At 39.5% G+C, this 20,666-nt stretch overlaps 2 protein-coding genes and 1 long non-coding RNA gene across 5 annotated transcripts in view; 1 reads left to right on the top strand and 2 right to left on the bottom strand.

The window, feature by feature from the left end:
* Positions 1-313: 313 nt before the first annotated feature.
* Positions 314-5,018, bottom strand: MRPS25 (mitochondrial ribosomal protein S25). 2 transcript variants are annotated; one of them, XM_042450961.1, is made up of 4 exons: positions 4,817-5,018; positions 3,403-3,509; positions 1,521-1,608; positions 314-676 (listed from the first exon to the last, which is right to left on the bottom strand). In XM_042450961.1, the coding sequence occupies exons 1-4, from the start codon at positions 4,948-4,950 to the stop codon at positions 484-486; spliced, it is 522 nt and encodes a 173-aa protein (XP_042306895.1). In that variant the 5' UTR covers positions 4,951-5,018; the 3' UTR covers positions 314-483. The 2 variants fall into 2 exon arrangements, with proteins under 2 accessions (XP_042306895.1, XP_042306896.1); XM_042450962.1 differs by having other exon boundaries at positions 3,403-3,481; positions 4,867-5,016.
* A 2,693-nt stretch (positions 5,019-7,711) lies between these two features.
* NR2C2 (nuclear receptor subfamily 2 group C member 2) overlaps positions 7,712-20,666 on the bottom strand; it is a 71,366-nt gene continuing 58,411 nt past the window's right edge. The window contains 4 exon segments of the mRNA XM_042451486.1: positions 7,712-15,893; positions 18,750-18,775; positions 18,777-18,823; positions 18,826-18,855. Coding sequence (XP_042307420.1) covers positions 15,719-15,893; positions 18,750-18,775; positions 18,777-18,823; positions 18,826-18,855 — 278 coding nt within the window. The 3' untranslated portion in view covers positions 7,712-15,718.
* On the top strand, positions 13,811-16,223 carry LOC121922274. 2 transcript variants are annotated; one of them, XR_006102131.1, is made up of 3 exons: positions 13,856-13,936; positions 15,723-15,906; positions 16,017-16,223. It is a non-coding gene; the product is annotated as an uncharacterized LOC121922274 (long non-coding RNA). The 2 variants fall into 2 exon arrangements; XR_006102130.1 differs by lacking the exon at positions 15,723-15,906 and having other exon boundaries at positions 13,811-13,936.

Genomic DNA, 20,666 nt, shown 5'->3' on the forward strand with positions numbered 1-20,666 from the left:
CAGTCCCAAGTGTTTTTTGTCTGTGTAACAAGTTTGCTGTGTTGGTTCAACTTTTATTGTTGCTGCGCAAGTGCAATAACTATTGGAGACAATAAAAGAAGCTCATTACAGTATTTGTGGTATAACACAACATAAACAGTGCACAAAAGAAGAGGTAGGACAAGCTTATTGTGGGTTTTGAAGAAGCAAGCAGACAGACCTAAGCTTCTGTGTGTGATGGACATAAATCCCCTCACAGATATAACCCCAGGAAACTAAATTTCTCCCCTTTGGTTTAAGAATATGCTATATATAAAATATTTACAATCCAATCCATGGTAAGAACAAGTTTATGAGTTCATTTATTTTTTATTTTTTTTAAAAAAACTGTTCTACCTGTATTCAAGTCCAGTCATTTTGCAACCATTTGAATGTTCTTTCATCTGGCTAAAGAAGGAGTTTCTTCTACTACATTTAATCCCATGTGTAGGCAAAGAAGTTGCCTTATGATGTGGCAGCGTCTTTCATGGCAGCTTTGTACTTGCCAGTCATCTCCTTTGGTAATGGAACTCTACCAGGGCAGGGAACTTGGCCTTCAATCTCACACATACACTCCCGCAAGTGGTATTTTCTAGGTCCAAATGTTGCAGGATGCCGTAGCTTCATTTTCTCTTGGGCTTCTGTCTGGAGTGTTTCCCTGTCCAAGAAAAACAAGTTCACTATGAGAAGGGGAACAAGAGTTAGCTGGTTGTGTGTGTGAGAGATTTGTCCCATGGGTCTAATGTACAAACTGATGGGGAGAGGTATTCCCACAAAGCTCTAGTGCAGTCTCCCAAGTTATGTACAAATCACCTCGTGGCTTTTACGGTGACTCCCTGAGAGCACTTCACTATTCGCTACACAAGGAAGAGGGACAAGTATGCCTGATTGCTCCCAGTAGAATTTGAGGGACTAGCTAAGAATTGGTTGCACTTTCCCTATACAGGTACATGCTAGGAAGTGCACAATATGAAGTATTTATTTCATATTCAAACAACTCAAAACTTTCAGTGGTAAAATTATAGCTTAACCATTATTTGCTATACCTAGAAGTTTGTCTCTTTCTAGTTGGAGCTGCAACTCGTGCATGAATTGATGTTCTATTAAAAGCCTACCACACTACTCATCCAATGCCATTAGGCTGTGTTTCCCTAGGACTGTGGGACCCTTCATCCAGGTCCTGCTTACAACAACTCCCTCCCTCTGTAAGTTCCATAAGATTTGAACATTTTTGGAAATGTGGCAACTCCCCATTATCATTATTTTTAAAAAGTATGGGTGTGCATTTAGCAATTCACCGGGAACAAGAAAGCGTTGTCTCCAGGTGACACATATGGAAACTATTATAAATATGAATAGTGTTGGTTCAATTTTTCTTTTTCTCCTAGGCCACATAACCAGTACACCATGCTGGCTCAGGATGCATGTAAACAGACATTTTATACAGTATAAACACACTCAACACATCCCAGTTCTTTGGATGTTAGAAGACTGGTTCTTACTCGGTTTTTCCAAGAATTTTTTTAATATGTTGAATTATCTCCTTGTTAGTCTTCTCTTCTATATCCACCAGGACTTGCTCCCCAGTATCTGTTGATGAAAGAAAGAATGTTACAAAGAGTGAGCATACCAGATTTGTTTCAAAAATCACCCCCATGGCATGTGTCCTTCCCTCCCTGTGACTCCTGCACCAAGGCAGCCTGACCAGGTACCCACATTCTAGAAGCACCTTGACTACTGCAGTGCATTTTCTGAGGAGCCATCTGGCTCAGGAGCTTTAGTTGTTTTAAAAACTAGTATTATTATTATTTTATTATTAACCTTTATTTATATAGCGCTGTAAATTTACACAGCGCTGTACATACAAACTTTTAGTTAGACGGTTCCCTACCCTCAGGCTTACAATCTAAAAAGACACGACACAAAAGGAGAAGGGAGTGGTGGTGGGGAATGGGATCAGGTCCAGCAGTTCTTCTCCACCTCCGAGGCCTGGACCAAGGCAGATGGACTGGAGGAAGCCTGCTGATGGTCAAGGATTACAGGAAGTCCCCGCTTACCTGACAGGTTATGGATGCAGCACTGTTAGAAACCAGAACTGGCCCAAATGCAGAATCCATGTAGGGAATACAAAGGAATTACAGTGGCTTGCTTGGAACTGCCTGGGTGCTTGCAAAGTCTCTGAGTGGGCTTGGTGGGGTGTTTTGTGTGTGTGTGTGTCTGTTTTGCCCCTCTCATCTTGCCTTGCAAGCAATCCCAAGCAAGCCTCTGTAGGCAAGAAGAACTGACAAAAAAGTACACTCCTCGTTGGACTGATGGAGCTTGTCCTTAATTTGCAAGTGTTGCAAGCCATCAGATAGCGGGGTGTCGAAATGGGGCTTCTTGTATGTGGCTCACAGCTCACAAGTTCTCGGATAGCTTCACTGACTTTCCATTTAACCGACAGAGCAACACAGCTTAGAGTAGACCATCTCAAAGATCCTATCACTAAATTAGTAAACTGATTGCTAAACTGATTTTAAAAATGCTTCTTCGTTCTTATGGATACAAGAAGGGAGACTAGAGTATAAATATAGGTATAAAAAGCAAAACATTGACAACAGAGGGACAGCAAATACAATAAAAGTACAGTGGGCCTTTTCATGCGTGGGGGATCTGTTCTGGACCCCTCTCCCCCATGTAAGGGAAAAATGTGTCTACTTAAGCCCCATTGAAAATAATGGTTGCATGTGCCTTTTTGTCCCCCCCTTCCGGGCTTGCCATATGGGTATGCTCAAAGCAGCATATGACAAGCTTATGTATGGGGCTTCAAAAGCATATCTAAAAATGCCCTGTAACCAAGGCACCACAGCAGTCTCCCTTCTTGTCATATAGTGTGTGAAAAGAATGACAGTGTTGCCACATGTTCAAAATAACAATAAGGGACAGGCAAAATTCACATCATATAGGGATGACAATCAGGAAGTAGCTATTAACAGGTTTGTGTTCTACCTAAGTGCCAAATGAAAGCACTGATTTCTTAGCCATGTATTTCTCTTTATAATTAACATATTATCCCTATATATCAATTACATGATACACCCATTTCTGATTTTATGAAACTCAAAACACAGGATTATTAGGCATCTTATTCAGTCTACATAAAATGAAAACTTTCTAACCCTTAGATAGGTATAATAAGGGACACCTGCCAGTCCCATAGAAGACCACTGGATTACGACTCTGGACCTGATGACCTGAGAAACAGATCCCCCATAAACGGAGAACAACTTCATCCAACAGCTTCATACAGATCAGGAGCGATGGACCGTTTGTTGCTCCTCCTGACATTGGAAGATTGCCACCTGCTGTGAGTGTTGCCCAGAAGAGCCAGAACACAGCGCTTACCTAAATAGAACTTCAAGAAGGGCGAAGGCGTCATGTTCTTAAACATCACGATCTGGAGCCAAGGGTTCTTATATTGAATCTGAGGGATGTTGAAAAATACAAATTTTCTATGGGGAAAGAAGAAAAGGGGGAGAGAGATGGGAATTTACTCAGCGTTCTAGAACAGGAGCTCAATGTAAATGTACTGCATGCTTTTGCCAAGTGGAAAACAGAAGAAGAAGAACAAAGGTGGGTTCCAGACTGCCAAAAAGTATGTGTGTGGTACGTACTGGGGTTAGAAAGGGGTGTCCTTTCCGGACACCTCGACCCTAGTACGTGCCGAGCATGTACAAAATGGTGGCACCCATTTTACATGGGCACTGCCATTTTGATGTAGCGGATGCTTAGTGTCCACATGTCGTGGCATGGAAATGATGCCTCAAGTGCGCCATTGGCGCCTTGCGGTGTCATTTCCATGCTGCAAAAAGAACCTGCTTTTTGCGGGTTCTTTATGCTGTGTAAGGGAATTGCGCAGTTTGTCTGCTGCGGTTCCCTGATGCAGCAAACCCTGGTGCCAGCAGACTGCCCTTTTGGGTGGTCTGTAAAGCGCCCAGAAGAAGAAAGCACACAGACATCCAGATTCAGAAAATGTCAGGTTTCTGACAACTATGTTTTGATTGTTTTATTACAGAAATAATAAGATATTATTATCATTACTATGTGGGATAATGGCAAGTTTGGGGGTGGTTCCCCCCATTGCCAGGCATCTCTGTTATGGGAGACTAATGTATAGACTTGTCCCTCCATATCTGCTAGGGTTAGGGGCGCAGGGCCCTCGTGAAGGTGGAACAACCACAAAGAACAACAACGCAGCGCAACTCTGTGGTTAAGATCTGCCAGACTCTGACCCTGGGACTGCGCTGGAGGGTCCTCTCTAGGAATAACCTCTAGGTCCTTCGGGGAAGCTTTTAGTTAAAGCTGACCATAGAGTTGTGCTGGGGGAGGACCCAGATATTCCTAGAGGGGGCCTATTCATCACATCTGTGAATAATCAAACCCGCAAATATGGATGAGTGTATGTGTGTGTGTGTGTATATATATCTCACACGGAGAGAGTGATTTCAGAGGGCTCTGCGCCGCTCTGGGCCCACAACAAACTCCATCTCCCAGAATTCCACAGCAAAGGGCCAGGCAATGAGGCAAGAGTTTAGGAAGGAACTAAAAACCTTCCTATTTCGATCAGCATTCCCCGAATCGAGCTCCATCTAGTCCTCCCCCTACGAGGCCTATGGCAGCTGGCTGATGGAGTTTTACTTTTGTTTTTAATATGATTGTATATTATTTGAATATTTACTGTAACTGTATTTGTATTGTTATTAATATGTTGTTCACCGCCCTGATCATTGGAAGCGGGCTAAGGAAGGAGGGCGCCCACCTGGCCCCCTGCCCGAGGCTGCCCTGGGTGTTGTAGTTGACCGTCATCACCTTCACCGAGTCCTTGAAGAGCACCTCGCCCTGCCTCAGGTACTCCAGCGTCCGGCGGATCGGGAAGCGGCCCTTCATCGGCATGGCGGCGGCGGCGGAGGAGGAGGAGGAGGAGCAGGGCACCGCTCCGTCTCTTCTGGGAAGGAGACAAAATGGCCGCCGCGAGGGATCATGGGGGATGTAGTTTTCTTCTCAGGACGGAGCTAGCGGGGAGAGAGGAAGAGGAAGGGAAGCGTTCCACAGTGCCCTTTTCTTCCTCCTGCGCATGCGTGGATTCTACCCCCCCCCCCCCCAGGAAACACACCGGTCTCGTCATGGTTTCAGTGATGCTTACATGCTTCTGTACTCTTCTCAGTCTTGCCCCGGCTGCCTCCTCCTTCTCCTGTTGCATTCTGGGTTTTGTAGTTCAGTGAGGCCTAAGAGCTCCCTGTTTGAGGGTTCTAAATGCCCCTCCTTAAACTCCAAGTCCCAGAATGCAACAGGAGGAGGCAGCCAGGGCAGTTACAGTGGAATAGCAGTGCTATAATAAGAGGGTAGTGACTGGTAATCTAGAGAGAGAAGTCGGCACCAAGAGGCTGAGAGCAGTGTTTCCGTGGCCCCTCAAGGCTGGATCTGTGTATGTGTTCATCTGTGTTGTTGTTGTTGTGTGCCTTCAGCTTGTTTCCAACTTATAGTGACCATAAGGCCCTAAGACCCATCTCTCTCTCTCTGTGTCTGTACACCTGTGTGGATAGGTTCGCCCCAGGCGTTGGAAACAACCTGAAGGCACACAACAACACAATACATATGTGTATGTATATGATAGGCTTGCCATACGCCAGAAACAGCAAAAATATGTAGCCAGAGCTGTGATGTGTCCCCAAATGATCTCTGGGGGCATGTTGGAGGCCATGTCCACCATGTTTGGAGATCCATGCGCCACCCAGAGTCACAGGAACAAAATATGTCCCAAATGTCCTCTAGGGAAGGTCCCCAAAGATACCCATTTCTCCCCTCAAGGGCCCTTGGGATCTGCTGGGGTTTGGTTCCAGGACTCCCTCCAGGGACACCTAAACCTGTGGACGCCCAAGTCCCATTATTTACAATGGCATTGTAAAATGGTGTCCCTTATATAAAATGGGGGAAACAAGGTTTCCTTTTTGGAATTTATACTTTTTCTTAACGTTTACAAGCTGCAGATGCTTGAATCCGTGGCTATTTATTTTGCCAGAGCAGGTGTGATGGTGGCAACTGCCCTCCTAGCCTTCAGTTGGCTGTCCCTGATCTTAGCTTACATGGTTTCACCAAAGCTAGCAAAACTCAACCGGTAACTGTTTTAAGGATCTCTGTAACACAAGGAATGCAATAGCTTTGCCTTGAAATAAATTCAGTTGGCTTAACCATAGCTCTTTTGCCTAATCCAGCAATAGGTCTTAGGTCTCTTCTGAAAATGTGTAGCCCTAGAATGGAGTCTGCAAGTGGGATGCTCCTGTGTCTCCGACTCCTGGGGGCAATACTCAGTGGGAGGATGTGGGAGGGGGCCTTTCCAGCTGTGGAATGCTGCCCCCTTGGAGGTCCCACAGGCACCAACACTCATTTCTTTCCAGTGCCAAGCCCAAATATTTCAAGAGCACAAGGGCATAGTTTTAAAGTGGTTTTGATTGTTGTGTTTAATATGTTTTTATACAGTCAACCCTCTGTATCAGCTCTGGTTCCCACCCCAACAGATACCAAAAGCCCCAGGACTTCAAGTCCCATTAGCATCAATGGATGCCAATGTGCATGCTCTGCCATTGACAATAATGGGGTAGAGCCATCCATGGATGCTCCAATCTGCAGATGAATAGTCTGCCAATATGTAGGGTTGACTGTATTGTTAAAAGTATGCTTTGAATCTTGACATGTTTTAAATTATTTATGCTGCATACTACCTTGAGACCCTGTGATAAAGGACAGAAGTGTTATACTGTAATAGTTAAATAATTTTGGCCAACCAACCAGTATATTCAGTTCCAATTTTGTGTGAAATGGGCTGGGTAACCTAATTTTGTACATTATCCTGCTCTAAGTCATCTTGGGTGGATGGAAGAAAGGAGGAATATGATTATGTGTCAGCATTACAAAGGTAATGGTCAAGACCAAGGAGCCACTTCTGTAGCCCTATCACATTATGCAGCCCTTACACTATGATTCCTTCTTGACTGACATGGTTCCATCCTATGAAATCCTGAGATTTGTTGTTTAGAGAAGGGCGTTTAGAATTCTCTGCCAGAGATCTCTGCTGTCTCACCAGACTACAAACCGCAGAATTCCAAAGGATACAGCCATAACAGTTAACAGTGGGATTTAACACTGTAGTTGTTTAGCATGGTTTGCCCAATTTTTTCCCCCATTCCTTCCCTTCATCACACGTATCTCAAATTGCTTTGGTTTCAAAATCCTTTAAATGTGACAAGGAACAAAGGTATTCATCTGTCCTCGAAACACCAGGATAAGGGCCACCCCAGTGTAGGGAGCCAGTAGTGTGATTCCCCACACCCATTCTATTACTGTCTTAGGCACCAGCAGTTTCAAATAATATTCAAACATATAGCTGTGTTAGCCTGGAAAATCAGTATGAAAAGGAATCTTCTAGCACTTTTGAGACTAACTGAAAGAAAAAGGCTGGGAGCATGAGTATGTATTTGAGGAAGTAAACTGAAATCTACAAAAGCTCATGCTACCAGCTTCTTTCTTTCAGTTAACCTCACATGTGCTACAAGATCCCTTTGCATTCAAACAATATTGTTATAGACTCCATACTGAGGCTTTCGTGAACCACTCAAAGACACAAATAGAACAGTTTAAAATAATGAAAAAGGCCATATAAGAGTCTTTATTTATTTTAATAGTATAAACCTCCTGTAGGTAGCAATATTAAGCCACAACAATATAATGCCACATTTACACAGCATTTAATGAAATGCATAAGCATGCACTGCAATACTCTATATACACACACAACAATGCAATTTCTCTTCATGACTGAAGACACAGATTAGATATAAAATTCGGATTAAAAAAAGAACATGCTATTTTAAATGCCATCACATTTACAAAGATGATTTCACAAATTGTGAAGGAGCAACAGCATTTTCAAGTTTTGAACCTAAAAATAAAAAGAAATACATAGACAACATTGTAGTAAACAATGAAAAGCACAAAGTTACAAAATATACCCCATGGAATTATCACAGACAATTCCTCTTGTGGAAAATAGGTTAGTTTTAAAAGGAGCTTAGAGCCTGAGGTTTCCAAATACATACAACATGAGAGAGTGGGATAACATGAACAGGATTTTTTAGTTATAAAATTGTTAGGAGCAATGGCTTTACATTATGTTTAGAATCAGTGGTTGGTTTTACATATGGCAGCATATGAGTTTCATGGATGTTGAAAGTATCTTTCAATTAAAACAGCTTAAATTAGTAACTGAACCAGAACCAGATATCAGTTTAGTACCTTCAGAATGGGGAAGGGAAGGGGATTTTATGCTGGTTAGAAAGATCTGTGTTTCAACTCCAACGTTGGATATTCAGTTTAGAACGTGATTGAATGATACCTTTCAGTACATTTAAAACAGAAATGCTTTTTAAACAGTAATTTTTTCTTAACTGTTTCAAGAACTATCAAAACTGGAAAATCCTTTAATGATAACTTTTACATTCGTTTTTAAATATAAAAACAAGCAATGAGTACTGACACTAATGTTGCAATCGTATATACAAACTTATATTAGAAATAAGTGCTATTAAATTTAACCAGGCTTACTTCTGAGGAAGCATATACAGGATCGCACTGCAAATGAATGAGAACATTTATGATAGCTTTGCAATTGAGTTTTCTTATAAAAATGCTTTATAACATCAACAGTTGAAACAAAAAATATGTGTATATTTTAAGCATAATGTCATGAAATGGATACTGTATATGCAACCAGTTCCCAAATATTTAAACAGGGCATTTCTAAGGAGTATGCCCCAAATCTTTACATTCTTTATGTACCCTCTAACAAGAACTCCAAACCTGATGTGCAAGATCATGGAGATTCCAGGCTCCAGATTTTAATTGGCAGCACTGGTTATTTCACCAATGCTAACCTTAGAAAATGTTTAAGTATACATCCAGCATTTTAAAAGCTTGGGCTGCTTCTAACAAAAAGTATACAATTTAAAGTGGATACCTAGGCAGTATCACAGTAGAGTGGGCAAAGAGAAATAGAAACCTTCATTTTCTAAAAACTGGAGTTTGGGCACTACTGCAGGTGTAAAGCCTACACAATGTAGCCTGATTCTCCCAAGACTCAATAGTTCCTCCCCTACCCTCTTAGCACACATGGAAGGATGTGGGGAAAATGTCAAAACTTTGTGGGAAACGAGAAATTTGTGTATCTCTCTTTCCATGTTGTTCAAGCTCCTTGAACACTGGAAGCCACACACAGACTTTGCATACTTTGTAAGCTCTGGCATGCTGCCTGTGCATATGCATCTGTGGAGCTAATATATAGAGGGAGAAACAGGGTTGTTGAAGCCTATGGGAATTATTTTGTGCATGGACACTGCACCTGGGAAGGATCTTGATCTTCATTTACTTGCCAAAAGGTTAACTGAAGAAAACTAATTAGTATGGCATTCCTTCATTAAGAAGAAATGGTTAAAATGTCTGCCTCAATATGTTGATTAATATTTTGAATTCCATTATATATACTGTATATAGCAGGCAAACTAAAGTAAACAATACAGAAGGGAGAAGCATAAAGAATATTGTCTGTCTTCATAAGTTACTTATTTTAGCAGAGGGATGGGCAACTAGCACCTCCCTAGATGCTGTTGGAGAGCAACATCTAGCTGCCTTAGCCAGTACAGTGAAAAGAGGATGCTTGGAAGTGCAATCCAACCAGTTGCCCATCCCTAGTATAGGATTTCACCTTAAGAGTTCACTGATTGTATGAAGAAATTTCTCTTTGTCACTAATATGCTCTGTATTTTAAAAACTGTCCACTCAAAACTGATAATATTTTAACAAGAACAAAACCTTTTAGCAGTAAGTATTCTAAAAAGTCATTTATTATCTGCTAGACAGGATAACAGGATCATATAGGACTTAGCTCATAAGAATATTTATGACACTGCCTACTTCTTATTGTCTTATATTCATTAATAACAAGAGAGTCTCACTATAAAACTACATAGTCTGTTCTGTGACAGCCTTTCTCATTCTAATTAGCAACTTCAAGGGAGATACAGACATTAGAAATACGGGGATCAAGTTTCATGCGCCAAAAATAAGATTGTATAAAATAACATCTCCCAGAACATTAGAAAAAGCACCTTTTACATGTGCTGGGAGTATATAGAAATGTTTATGGTCCACAGGTGCAATTCACTAAACACCATTACTGCACAATGTCCATTCATTTCAATAGGCCTTGGGTGTATTTAGAAATAAAATGTAGAACTATTAAATAGTTTCTCTCTGAATTTAAGACAAAGTGCAAATACATCCTGGGTTTAAAAACAGGTGTCCACTCTACTGAGGAAAGTGGGAATGCATATGATTATATCAGAGCTGAGCTTTGAGCAAGAAATAAAATGTAGGAAGCTCAAGATTTGCAATGCAATTATAGTATTTTCAACATATAGAAATTTGATATTTATGACTGTACATATTTCTATATACATACATACATACTTTATATTACACTGTACATAATTCGACTAGACAAAGTTAGATACTAGCACATAAACATCATATATACACAAGTGACTATGCCCAGGATCTAAAGCACTATTTTACTATGCTTGAGAGTCTGGGCAAGCATTATGAAATGCTTATTTTTTCCCCAATGAAACTGTCCTATCATGACCATATTATGAATTGGTTTTGAAGAAATAAAATACCTGTAGACTCTAAAAAGTTTGAATTAACAAACTAGATTCAGAACCCTTTTATTATTCTCAGAGCATGCTAAACTGGGGGGGGGGATCATATGTCATTCCTTGTCAGTTGCTATACAAATGGTCCTGTGATTGAGGCTTCATGTAATTACATAAATACACATTCACTAGTGATCACAATTAAAATTGATCAAGAGAGAGACTATATAGTGAATTATGTTTTTATGCTGGTTTGGTGCTTTGAGCACTGGATGAGTGTGGAAACCATGGTTCAAACCCTTGTGTGAGTATAAAAACCTACGGGATGACCTTGGGCAAGTCACACTCTCTCAACCTCAGAGAATGGCAAATGGCTAAAACTTCTCTGAAGAAATTTGCTAAAAAAAACCCTATGATAGGTTTGTCATATTGCTGCCACAAGTCAAAAATGGCTTGGAGGCACACAACAACAAATTCAGCCTATACATATATTCTTTATGTTCTACTTTTAGAGAACTGCTTCCAAGTAAGTGTGCTTAATAAATAGCCTTAGATAATAGGAATTTTCAACTTCAGCAAAATAAGCATGATAATGCTTAGATTAACATTAACACTTTTTAAATGAATTAATGAAGCATTCATTACCTTCAGCAGGTTTTAAATACTAATCCTGAAATTTCCAATAATTCCCTCAGACAAACTCTGGCACATCATGGTTTCAATGATAATTACACACAAGGCGGCAGCTAATGGTGCCCACTCTGATGGAACTCATACATTCTCCACAAAGCAGATCCTCATGAGTCTCCCAATTCTGCCTAAATTGGAAGGATTGGGGGCTCTTCCAAAAATTATCTGGAGAGCATGCAGGGGGAAGAAGAGGAAGGTAAAACTCCCACGTTTGATGGTAAATGGAACCCAATAGGAGTAGACCAATAGAAGTCTGTTTCCTCCATTTCATACCATTTCAAAATGCACTGGTTCCAAATCAGAGGGAGACCTTTTGATGGTTTTTTTTCTAAATAGCAGCTGCCACATGCAGAATCATAAGCTGCTTATTAATAACAGTTCTTGCACTGTGGTGCCAGTAGCTGCTATTCTTTGAAAAAAGAAAGCCAAACTCGGCCAGGCATGCAATTGCTTGGGAGCACATAAAAAGAGCCAATGCTTGCACCATTTTCTGATCAGTGTGCAGAAAAAGTATTCCAACAAGATGTGCAAATAATAAGGTGGTTTTTACACTTCTTCTTGCTGCACATCCATGCAACACTATTGTTTAAAATCTAAAGTGGGCAGAGGGAGCTCCAGGGCTCCACAAAGATACTACTCACAGCTTTTCAGTAAGGGCCACTCACTTCATACTTCATTTGCCAAGTTTCAACTATGAAACTCAAAAAAAGGTCGATATTGTTGGAAAGACACCATCATATTTAGGCATTTCCACAATGATTGGAGACCCCACACCATCTGGGGTCTACATAAAATTGTGTGAACTTTTTCATATTTTATTTGCCTCAAAATGTCCCAAAATGCCCTCAAGGGGAGCAGGAAAGTCCCAAATGATACCCTTTGTTCCCTAGAGGACATTTGGGGAGGGGGAAGCATTTATTTAGTTAGTTTGCCAAAGCAGGCCTGGTAGTGGGTGCTGCCTTCCAAGCTAATGTGACCCACTTGTGTTCCACAGCTGGCCGTTCCTCATCTAAGTTTACATGGTTTCACCAAAGTTAGCAAAATCATTAAATGTTTTAAGGATCAAGTTATGTTTCTCTGTAACACAAGGAATTAAATAGCCTTCCCCTGAAACAAAGTTATGGACTTATCTGTGGTGTCAAAATTTTGCTATTTTATTTTTCGGTATTAATCAAATCACATGTTTAAAAGAAAAATCATACATAATTACTCATTTTAATTTTTTAAAAGTATCTGATATTATTACTGAAATGTGATACCTGTACTACCAATCCTTCGGTCATGGTAGAATTCAAAACAAATCCCAGATTATGAAACAGATTCACAGAACAGCATAATATAAAGAGCATTTGCCTTTTGGGAGGGGAAAACTGTAAATAATAGATCACAGAAAGTATTTAAGTATTTTAATATTTTCTCTTATAACCAATAGCTACAACCTTTTTATAATCTGGGCTACACCTAGTTGTTAGGTTTTATAAGAATGAATTCTCATAACAGTAGTGTAGGCTCCATTATATTCCCAACTCACACTTTTATTTTACAACTGTAATAAAACTCAGTTATTTTTTGCCATTAATAATTAATACAAAATAAAATTATTTTAATTATGACTTTGATATCCATTTCCCTTTATTTCAGGATGCAGCCATACACAGTCACTTCCTGACTAGTTGTGAACAAATGATTTAATGCTTAAAGTAGGACCTAAATGATAAATCATTTTACAACACAGTTCTTCATTTTTAATGTTATGAACTAAACTGTACTTTGAAAGTAAAGACAGGAAATGTAATAGATGTCAACTGACCCTAAGAATTTATAGAATGAATCATCATATAGCTCCAATTCTATACATATTTACTGGGGAGGAAACTCCATTGAACTCAGGACTTACTTCTGAATAGATATACACAGGACTGTAATAGCACTTTACAGTAGTGTTGTTCAACTGATCTGTGGCACTAGTGATGGAGATAAAGATACCAAAATTTGTATTTGGAGTTGCTGAAAAGGCCTCTGATACCACCTGAGTGCTTAAATAATGACTTGTTGGAATACATTTTCAAGCAAAGGCCAGTTTGAAAAAGTACTGTAATTACTTTTGTATAAAATTAATTTCTGTGAGTTTGATTTGAAACAAAGAAAAGACATAATATTCACATTAAAAATCAGAGAACAAGCCAAAATATTCAACCCAAATTATATGATGAAATGTTAAGACGCAAGGCATATTTCTCATTAGCCCAATTACAATTAGTTTCTTATAAGCTTCTTTTATGGTAACTTAATTCCTGGTACTTTCCTATAATGGTGTAAAAATAAAATCTCTTATGGTCTGGAATGTATGAAAATAACTGAAAAGTCTATTTTGCCACTATTATTTATATATATTTTCTTTTAAGAAAAGCCATGTTGGATCAGACCAACAGAGCAGTCTGAGTATGGCCACACAGATGGCAACAGGAAGCCCACAACCAAGACAGGTATGCAATGGCTCCCTCCCACTTCTATTCCCAGCAACTGGATTTCAGAGGCATACTGTTTGTAATTCTGGAAGTTAATAAATACAGAACATAACTAGTAGCCACTGATAATCCTTAGTGAATTTGTTTAATCCTCTTTTAAACCTGTCCAAATTGATGACCATTGCTACATTTTATGACAGTTAATTTCATATTTAACTACACGTTGGAAACTGTAGAACAGACCATGTCTTCTAAAACACATATAATTTGGGAAAAATTAACATCATACAAATTGAATTGTTGCCTCTTCCCAATCATCATATCTGCATAGTGTTGAAGTGGTTCAGACCATAACACAGTGGGCTGTAGCTTATGACAATGTTTCAGACCCTTTAGAAAAAGACTGGGCCTTGCTTTCTGCAGCAACTACTGCAATGTAGGATTAGGTCATATGCTAAAATCAGCCTTCTCAAGCCTCAGATAGAAGGAAGACCTTTGAATGAGCACATAGCTATTACTAAAACTGGCAAATTCGCCCATAGTAAAAAAATAAAAATTAAACAAAAGACAAACAAAAAGCAAAAAATACCAAAAACAGTTTGCTAGTACAGGTTAGTACTAAACCTTTAAAAATTGTTTGTCATTTAAAAGGCAAGATGTTAGTATGCTGTTTACCAATGTGAATTAACTTGTACAGGATCTATTTTTCTGACAGCTGTCATAAATAGTTTTACATACGTACGATGTAAATGCTTACATTAACTTAGCTAATTTAAAAATAGTATAGAAATATCCTTGAAAGGATTACATTACTAATAAACACATATAATATAAATTTCATAGAATAAATGATTGTCTTCCACATCTCTTTATGTGTTTGTTCTAATCACTAGTATAGCTCTGTAGTTTAAATGCTATTATTCATTTACCCTGTTTATACAAACAGGGCACTGCTTGCACAAATGTCAATGACATAAATTTAACAAGAAATATTTTGAAAGTGCAGGTAATCACTATATCCCAGTAATTTCATTATTATTTCAAAGATTTTCAAATACTTATAAATACAGTGTCTAAGAGTCTTTTCAGCACAGTGCAATATATAGATATTGCAAACTCTTCTCTGCCAACTAGAACCCATCATGCTAAATTGGACACTAATCTGGAAGTCTTAGAACTGGTTTTTGATAGGAGGTGGACTGCGAGGGGCTGCAGGAGGAATAAGGAAAACGACTACGTGGAGAGAGTTACACTTGCAGCTCTTCAGGATGAAATTAGGGTTCCTAGTTTAATACTACTTAATTAGTATTCTGGTGTCATAGAACCTATTTTTGCCCATTGGTGATATCTAAATAAAAAGATTTCACAGTGCACCTGTGTCATACGCATCCGCCTTTTACGCGGCTTTCAGCTTCTGCTGAAAGCTACACAACGGAAGTTAAATGGTGTGTGCACCTGTGGTGCACACGCCACGTGTCATGCACGAGCCCCATTATTTTCAACGGGGCTCGAGCATACACGCTATTTGCCTTATGTGGAGGGGTCTGCAACGGATCCCCGTGTAAGGCAAGGGTGCACTGAAATTACAGCAATGCACTGTAGTCTTTGCAGACAAAGGAATTAAAATATTTCTTCTGACAGAAATGAATCCTAGAAAAGATTTTTACAGAAGTCCTTCTTATTGTTGTTTCTGAATATAGACAAATAATGTTAATAAGACAATGAAACATATTGGAAATATCTGTATACATTAACAGTGAATTATGGTAACTCAGAGTTATCTTGATTTGCTGATCCCTTCTAGGAAGAAGATCCTGTGATTTGGCCATTATACTCTGCTGTCTCCATTTTCAGGATGTAAGGGATGATGCTGTCAATTGGAACATTTCCAATGAGCCCAGTAAAAAACAGTTCTTCTGTAATGCTAGAACTCATCAGTCTAAGTGCTGGCAGGCGAACAAGAATCCGCGCTAACCTGAAATAAGAAAGTCAGTAGAATATGAAAAGGCATAGCTCAAATTATCAGCATGGATCTGATACTTAAGACTTCCAGAAAATATTAAGAATGGGCAACTGTGATCTCTCTCTCTCCTTTTAGGTGTGTGAGAATATTTGCTAAGAAAGGGCTCATGAAGAGGCAGCTGCCTTGATAATAGTGGATACCAATAGTGGATAAAGATCTAAGCAAGATTTTCAAAAAATGCCCTTGGAAACAGAAAAGAAAGCTTAACGGATTTACGCTCTTATGTGTTGTCAGGTTTGGCAGTTTGAACCGTTTTCCAAATAAAATATAGTATATAATGGCTGTAGAGTAAGTATCCCTTATCCAAAATGTTGGGACCAGAAATGTTTTGAATTTCAGATTTTTTTCAGGTTTTGGAATATTTGCATATACTTAATGAGATATCTTGGAGATAGAAACTCAAGTCTAAACACAAAATTCATTTAAGTTTCATATATACCTTAAACACATTGCTTCAAGGTAATTTTATACACATTTTTAAAAAAAAATTGTGCATGAAGCAAAGTCAAGGTGTCACTATCTCAGCCGCCCATGTGGACAATTTTGGAATTACACTGGTGCCTCGGGTTACGAAATTAATTCGTTCCGCCATTCCTTTCGTAACCCGAAAATTTCGTAACCCGAAAAGGCTTTCCGTTAGCACTGGAAAGCCTATAGCTGCACTTTGCAGCATTTGAATTTCGCGCCGAAATGAATTTCGTAACCTGAAAAATATTCCGTAACCCGAAACAGTTTTTGCCAATCCAACTTTTTCGTATCCTGGAAATTTCGTAACCCGATCATTTCGTATCCCGAGGCACCAGTGTATTTGGATTTCCAGATAAGGGTACTCAACCTATATGAGGAGCCCTGGTGGCGCAGTGGTTAAATGCCTGTACTGCAGCCATTCACTCAAAACCACAAGGTTGTGAGTTCAAGACCAGCAAAAGGGCCCAAGCTTGACTCAGGCTTGCATCCTTCCGAGGTCGCTAAAATGAGTACCCAGACTGTTGGGGGCAAATTAGCTTACTTGCTAATTAGCTTACTTGCTGTTCACCGCTATGATCTTTGGAATAGCGGTATATAAATAAAACATATTATTATTATTATTATTAATGAATCTACTTATGGTTTCATATTTATCTGCCTTCTTTTAAATAAGGAAAGAAACCCCATCAATTGTAATGTCCAAATGAAACATTTATCTTAAACTTTCACAGTCTTAACAACAGAGGTTTCTACACAGTCACAGATCTGTGACAGAACAAAACATATTGGCACGTTACAGACCGCCCCTTTGGGGCGGCCATGTAGGCGCGCCTTTCCCTGATGTATTGGGGCCTCAGCAGCCAGAACAGCAGCCACTGAGGCCCCGATCCGCCGCTTTCCGGGCTGCGGGGAAGCGGCAAAAGGCCGCTTCCCTGCAGCCTGGAAAGGGGTGTCCTTGGGGCTTCAAGCCCCAAGGACACCCTGCGGCGGCGGGGAGGAGAAAGGGGCCACTTGGCCCCTTTCTCCCATGCGTTGCTGGGCGCAGCCATCTGAAGACTGTGCCCAGTGACGCAAACCAGCGACTGGCCAAAAAACCATGCGGAAAGCTCCGAAATGAGCGTCCCTTCTGCTCCGCGCAAAGGGCGTATTAAGCGCCCTCGCGCGGAGCGATGCTGTCACATCCGTGCTGCCTCGTTTGGGGGCGGCGCGTTAGTCGCATCATGGCCAGCGGCTGTGTTGGAACGGGCTGCCGCCATTTTGTGCACACGGAGCACTGCTAGGGTTAGGGGTGTTGTGGAAGCACCGCCCCTTCCTAAACCTAGTAAGTGCTCCGCACGTAATGGTGGTGTGTAAACCGCCACTGGTTTACCTGAAACTTGTGGATTCTACATAATCATCATCATCTTATTAATTATATTAATTAAAATAGTCACACTCTGCTTATGTAATGGAGATCTCAGGGCAACATACATAGAAGTACAGTGGAGCCTTGTTATCCGCTGGGGTTTCATCCAGGACCCCCCATGGATAACAAAGTCCGTTGGATGTTCAAGTCCCATGAAATACAATGGCATAGTAAAAATGATGTCCCTTATATAAACTGGAAAAATCAAGGTTTGCTATGTGGAATGTATACTTTTTTGGAATATTTTCAAGCCGTGGATGCTTGGAATCCATGGATAAAAAAATCAGTGGATAAGAAGGGATCTAGAATTTAGATTATAGAAACCATAATATAAATTGACTAAAACAATTTAAAGCATCAAGGTAATTTTAATAAAATAAAAACATGTTAATCATGTTAACAAGTTAAAATAACTTACAAGTTTAAAATCCTATGCACAAAAATTCTGAAGTAAATTAGTAGGTTTTACTAATTCATTGGTTCCTCAATGAAGCTAGTGTTGTGGCCAATAGGGGCCTCCAAGGAGGGGTATTTCACTACTGCAGTGGCCAAAACTGAGAAGGCCCTTCTTTCTATCCTCATCCATTGTTGGGCTCACTGGTTGGGACACAGAGGAGAATCCTCCAGTGAACCTTTGGCAGGCATATAGAGAGAGGAGCTCCCTCTAGTACTGATATTCTAAGATCTTTAGGATTTTAAACTATATCACAAAACACCTTGAATTTAGACCAGAAGTGTATTGGCTGATTGTGACACCAGCCACAATCTACTCAGTTAAACATTTTTGGATCTCACTGTGTGCGATGCTTTCTTCTATACACAGAATAAACATAAACAGAATCTAAAAAGAGCTAGAGCTTTAGCTTGGTTTTAAAACTGTTAAGTTTGTAATTCTGTCACAGAGCAACCCCTGCTTATATAAAAGTCAGTGCTACCTGTAGGTGTCTTCTGTATAGGTTTTTTTGAACATAATCTTGTAATTCCATTTGAGCTTTCTCCTGGAATTTTCTATTTGGCTGGAATTTGTTAGACCAGGGTGATCTATAAAAGCAAAAAAAAAAGAAAAGAAAAGAAAGTACATGTATTTGTGTTCCAGATGTGGAACTTATTTTTTCCTTCCATTCAAAAACATACATGCAACCATTTCCTAAAAACGTCTTTCTGCTTTCTCCACAGAACAAATAAACAATCTCCACGCAAAGTAAAAAAAATCAAATAAAATAAAATCAGTAGACACAAATCTGACACCAGAAACGGCAGCTCAGAAACCAGGGAGAAGACATTTACTGTATATTCTAGAAATTTTAGTCAAAAACGTTGACCCAAAAATCTGGGTTGACCTAGCCACAGGTCGATGGAAGTACTGTACTTTAAACTCTTAATAAAAAGGAACCATCTCTTCTCTAAGTACAGTGGCGAAAGATGAGAATTTAATCTGTCCCAGGAGTACCTAAAAGAAGTAAAAACCTCCTCTACTCTCTCTTTCATGACAACACTTGACCTTTTTGAATGCCTGAGTGGGAAAATGGTGGCTGTGGCAGCACATTGGTGCTTCTGTTTAAAAGAGATCAAGAGGAATCTAGCTTGTAGAATTGAGTAAGACACCAATGTACGTTTGTCAGATCTTTGGGGTTAAAATCAGGCAAGTTATCATTTAATGTTAAGGCTGTAATCACTACTGATGTAGTTGCCATTTTCTTTGCTTTGTCTTTTCATCCTCTTTGACACCGTGTGTATTTTTCTTAGCCCTACCATGGCCTTGCCACTTCTCCCACAGATCAACAGTCACCATTCACCATAGTTCTCTCCTTATCCATCAAGCCTTTAGGTTGAGCACAAACAGTTTATGCTTACTGAAATTTTGTAAGTTCTTTCACGTTGTCTTCCTTTGCTTCATTCCTTAGATCCTTTGTTACATGTCTCTAAATTTTACCCTCAACTTATCCACGGTTCCTCACCAAAATTAATAATTTTGGCCTCAAAACCTGCCTTATACATGAGTTCGACTTATAGTCAAGTATATACAGTAAAATGATCTGATAAACTACTAAAAGCTGTCATTTTCAAAATCAATGAATTTGAATGGAACACTGCAGTTTGAAATTGGTGAATAACTTACATACACTTTATTATCTCATTTATCACCACTTAATTATTAAAAATTGCAGCAGAAGATGACACTTTAAAGGAAGACAGTATTTTAAAAAAGTAATTCAAAATTTTGCATGTTTGTAGTAGTCTTGTTGATAAACAGTATCCCAAAACACAGTCACTCATTCCAAGATGGTAAACAATAGAACTCTTATAAATCAATTCCCATATTAGACCAGTTAATTCCTGTTAGTGAACATGTAATAATTATGATTGGCCTGTTAACAGGAAACAGAATTTCCCCCCTTAATAAACAACCAACCAACCAACCAACCAACAGTACTATTGTCAAATCTAATTTGACTTCTAGTCCAAAAGCTATTACTTTTCTATTCAGCTATGCAAAAAAGTAGACAAATAGTGGTATATGGTCACCAACAGTCAAGCAGTCTGGTACCTCAATTAAAGACAGTTCTGTAGCAAAAGACCCATCAAAATTACAGATCCTGTTCATTAAAAAAAGCTGTTTATGATTATCAATTACTGACTGCACTTCAGGAAAACCACATTTCAGTAAACATTTTGGGAACTTTGGCAGTCTCACAGATCTGGGTGCCTAATACCAAAAGTGACTTTCCTAAAACCAAAGGATATATCACATGCCTACCCAGTTCAAGTGCTGATTTTTTATCTATAAAGCCCTAAATAGTTGAAGGACAGATTATCTGAAAAGGTAGATGACTCATCCCATAATTGTGTAA

This window comes from Sceloporus undulatus, chromosome 2 (assembly GCF_019175285.1).
Source record: "Sceloporus undulatus isolate JIND9_A2432 ecotype Alabama chromosome 2, SceUnd_v1.1, whole genome shotgun sequence".
Lineage (NCBI taxonomy): Eukaryota > Metazoa > Chordata > Lepidosauria > Squamata > Phrynosomatidae > Sceloporus > Sceloporus undulatus.

What these genes read in the sequence shown, in the direction of transcription:
- MRPS25 (XM_042450961.1), bottom strand. Translation starts at nt 4,950, where the DNA reads ATGCCGATGAAGGGCCGCTTCCCGATCCGCCGGACGCTGGAGTACCTG. An exon ending in AGCCTCGGGCAGGGGGCCAG is followed by an intron (nt 3,510 to 4,816) that starts GTGGGCGCCCTC and finishes CTTTCCCCATAG; the next exon opens with AAAATTTGTATTTTTCAACA. An exon ending in CTTCTTGAAGTTCTATTTAG is followed by an intron (nt 1,609 to 3,402) that starts GTAAGCGCTGTG and finishes TTTCATCAACAG; the next exon opens with ATACTGGGGAGCAAGTCCTG.